The 3,562-nt window shown below is 51.5% G+C and overlaps 1 protein-coding gene across 1 annotated transcript in view; it reads right to left on the bottom strand.

Annotated features, from left to right (window-relative positions):
* Window positions 1-1,629: 1,629 nt before the first annotated feature.
* LOC122541160 (pleckstrin homology domain-containing family G member 1-like) overlaps window positions 1,630-3,562 on the bottom strand; it is a 10,202-nt gene continuing 8,269 nt past the window's right edge. The window contains exons 2-3 of the mRNA XM_043677772.1: window positions 2,470-2,570; window positions 1,630-1,690 (exon numbers count right to left, since the gene is read on the bottom strand). Of these exons, the coding sequence (XP_043533707.1) occupies window positions 1,672-1,690; window positions 2,470-2,570 (120 nt within the window). The 3' untranslated portion in view covers window positions 1,630-1,671. The remainder of the gene's footprint in view (window positions 1,691-2,469; window positions 2,571-3,562) is intronic.

The following is a 3,562-nucleotide window of genomic DNA, read 5'->3' as shown; positions in this document are numbered from 1 at the left end:
TGAGTGTCTGTGTGTGTTTGTATGTGTGAGTATCTGTGTGTGTGTGTGTCTGTGTGTGTGAGGGAGTGTCTGTGTGTGTGTGTCTGTGTGTGTGAGGGAGTGTCTGTGTGTGAGAGTGTGTGTCTGTCTGTCGGGTGGAGAGGGGGGGGTGCGAGAGGGCGGAATGATGTCAGAGGTTCAAACCTAATGAGGGGTTCCCCGGAGACATATTACTGAGCGGTGTTGATGGAAGGCAGAACAAGAGAGAAGTGGCAGATTGCAGTGAATGGAAATCAGGTTTCACATCAATGCAGAACGTTCCCACAGACCATTCAGTAAACAGGAACTGCCTTCTATTTCCACCCAGTCACTTATTATAAACCCACAAATGTGGAAATAAACCGCAGTCCTTGTGAGCACAAACTCTTCCCAAACCCGCCCACTAGACAGATAAAGGAAGGCCTGCATTCCTGTAGTGCCTTTCACAACCACTGGCCATCCTGAAGCATTCTACACAGGGTTATCTGTGAAACGTAATCCCTGTTATACTGCAGAAGCTGATGAGCACAAAGTAAGATCCCACAGTCAGCAATGCACCAGTGAAGTCTCCGTGATATTGTCCATGGGATAAACTAACACTGCCTAGCTCTCAGCCAGGACACAGCGCCCTTGACACCACGGCGTTCCCTCGGTCTGGACTCAAGTCTCTCTATGGAGCCGTACGGCATAGCGGAGGCTGTTTGGCCCATTGAGTCTGTGCGACATGAGGCCCTCCTTCCCGCATTAGGCCCATAGCCTTAACCGCTTTGGTATTTCAGGTCAGTTTCCACGTGCCCCTCCAGGTACGTTTCAGGTGCCCCTCCAGGTCAGTTTCCAGGTGCCCCTCCAGGTATGTTTCAGGTGCCCCTCCAGGTCAGTTTCCAGGTGCCCCTCCAGGTAGGTTTCCAGGTGGCCTTCCAGGTCAGTTTCCAGGCACCCCTCCAGGTAGGTTTCCAGGTGGCCTTCCAGGTCAGTTTCCAGGTGCCCCTCCAAGTCAGTTTCCAGGCGCCCCTCCAGGTAGGTTTCCAGGTGGCCTTCCAGGTCAGTTTCCAGGTGCCCCTCCAGGTCAGTTTCCAGGTGCCCCTCCAGGTCAGTTTCCAGGCACCCCTCCAGGTAGGTTTCCAGGTGGCTGTCCAGGTCAGTTTCCAGGTGCCCCTCCAGGTCAGTTTCCAGGTGCCCCTCCAGGTCAGTTTCCAGGTGCCCCTCCAGGTCAGTTTCAGGTGCCCCTCCAGACCGGTTTTTGCAGGTTGTGCAGTTTCCTTCCTCGAGCTGTGTCCCAGGCAGTGCATGTTCTGGAGTGGGACCCCAACTTTCTCTCTCACTCCCCACTGAGCCACACTCCACAGTCAGCCCAGCAGGTTATTACAGCCCCGTCTAGTCTAAACCACTGTTGGACCACTCACCATCCCGACTTGGAAATATATCACCGTTCCTTCAGTGTCGCTGGGACAGAATCCTGGAATTCCCTCCCTAAGGGCATTGTGGGTCAACCTGCAGCACATGGACTGCAGCGGTTCAGGAAGGCAGTTCACCCCCACCTTCTCAAGGGGGCAACTTGGGACAGGCAATAAATACTGGGCCCAGCCAGTGACACCCACATCCCACAAAAGGATACATTCTAAAAATTTAATTCCAACACAAGGCATAAGAAATTCAGCGAGTTTGGCAGCATCTGTAGACAGAGGGAGAGAGGGAGAGATAGGGAGGGAGAGGGAGGAACAGAGAATGAGAGACAGAGAGAAACGGAGAGATTGGAGGGGAGAGACAGAGAGAAACGGAGAGAGAGAGATGGAGAGTCAAAGTCATAGAAACATGGAAAACAGGAGCAGGAGTAGGCTATTCGGCCCTTCGGCCCTGCCCCACCATTCAATACGACCCTGGCTGATCACACAATCTCAGAATCCCACTCCCGCTTTCTCTCCTCCCTTTAGCCACATGTCCAGCTCCCTCTTGAATCTATCGAATGATCTGGCCCCAACAACTTCCTGTGGGAGAGAATCCCACAGGTTCCCAACTCTCTGAGTGAAGAAATCCTTCCTCATCTCAGTGCTGAATGGCATCGCCCTTATACTTAGAGTGTGTGACCCCAGTGAGAGACAGAGAGAGAGACACACACAGAGTTAATGTTTCAAGTCCGATATGCTTTGGACTCAGAATGGAAATGGGATTCGGGAGAGGCATCACCCCTGACTGCGTTCACTCTGCCTCTCTCTCTCTCTCTCTCTCTCTCCACAGCTGCCAACAGACCTGTTGAGTTTCCCCAACACTTTCTGCTTTGAGATTTCCGCAGTATTTGGCTTTTCTCTGGCTGCACTAACCCTAGGTGGGCGTGTGAGGTTTGGTCCGACCCAGAGACAGAGACGGGTTAAAGTGGCAGCGTGATGCTGTTAACCACGGACACACGATGGTTCCCATCCCCACCTCCCTCACCCCCGTAGCCCTTCCCTTTACCTGTTAAACTGGTAGATGTCTTCGATGTTGCAGAATAAGGTGTTCACTTCATCGGGTTGTAGAGGGAGCTCTTCCGAATCGATGATACAGCCCAGATAATCCTACAGGGGCAACATTGCTGGGTGAGCCAAGACATTACTGTTACACTAATAAGTGTGCAAACAGCAACACAACACAGTGATTCAGAATTAATGCGCTAGCTTTTATATCATTCATTCACGGGATGAGGGTGTCACTGACTAGGCCCAGCAGTTATTACCCCATACCTAATTGCCCAGGGGGCAGTTAAGAGAAAGCCATTTTGCTATGCACCTGGAGTCACATGTCAGTCAGATTAGCTGTTTCCTTCCCTAAAGGACATAGATGGGATTTTCCAACAATCAGCAATAGATACATCATTAGACTTGTAATCCCAGATTTTCTTTTTAATTGAATTCACATTCCACTATCTGCCCAGATGGGATTTCAAACCCAGGCCCCTAGAATATTACCTGGCTCTTTGGATTAACATCATAGAATCCCTACAGTGTGGAAACAGGCCCTTCGGCCCAACAAGTCCACACCGACCTTCCGACGAGAAACCCGCTCAGACCCATTCCCTTCCTCTATATTTACCCCTGACTAATGCACCTAACCTATACATCTGTGAATACTAGGGGCAATTTCCCATGGCCAATTCACCCTAACCTGCACATATTTGGACTGTGGGAGGAAACCGGAGCACCCAGAGGAAACCCACACAGACACAGGGAGAATGTGCAAACTCCACACAGACAGTCACCCGAGGCAGGAATTGAACCTGGGACCCTGGTGCTGTGAGGCAGCAGTGCTAATCACTGAGCCACCGTGCCGCCCCAGTCGTTCCAGTAGGAGGGCTAACAAATTATTCATTCATGTTGAGCTCTCCCCAGTGACCCCTCCACCCAGGAAATTCTGGCCATGGGATCCTTACATGCACCAGAAGTGCAGAAAGGGCCTCAGTTTCATCTGAGAGACAGCACCTCTGACTGAACAGCATACCCTCGGAACGCACTGGTAATTTCACACTTGAATCTGTGCCCCACTGAGGGGCTATGTCCAAACCTTCAATTCA

The sequence above is a fragment of the Chiloscyllium plagiosum genome, chromosome 37 (genome assembly GCF_004010195.1).
Source record: "Chiloscyllium plagiosum isolate BGI_BamShark_2017 chromosome 37, ASM401019v2, whole genome shotgun sequence".
Taxonomy (NCBI): domain Eukaryota; kingdom Metazoa; phylum Chordata; class Chondrichthyes; order Orectolobiformes; family Hemiscylliidae; genus Chiloscyllium; species Chiloscyllium plagiosum.
Note: the sequence above shows the minus strand (reverse complement) of the source record. Positions and strands in the feature narration are given on the sequence as shown.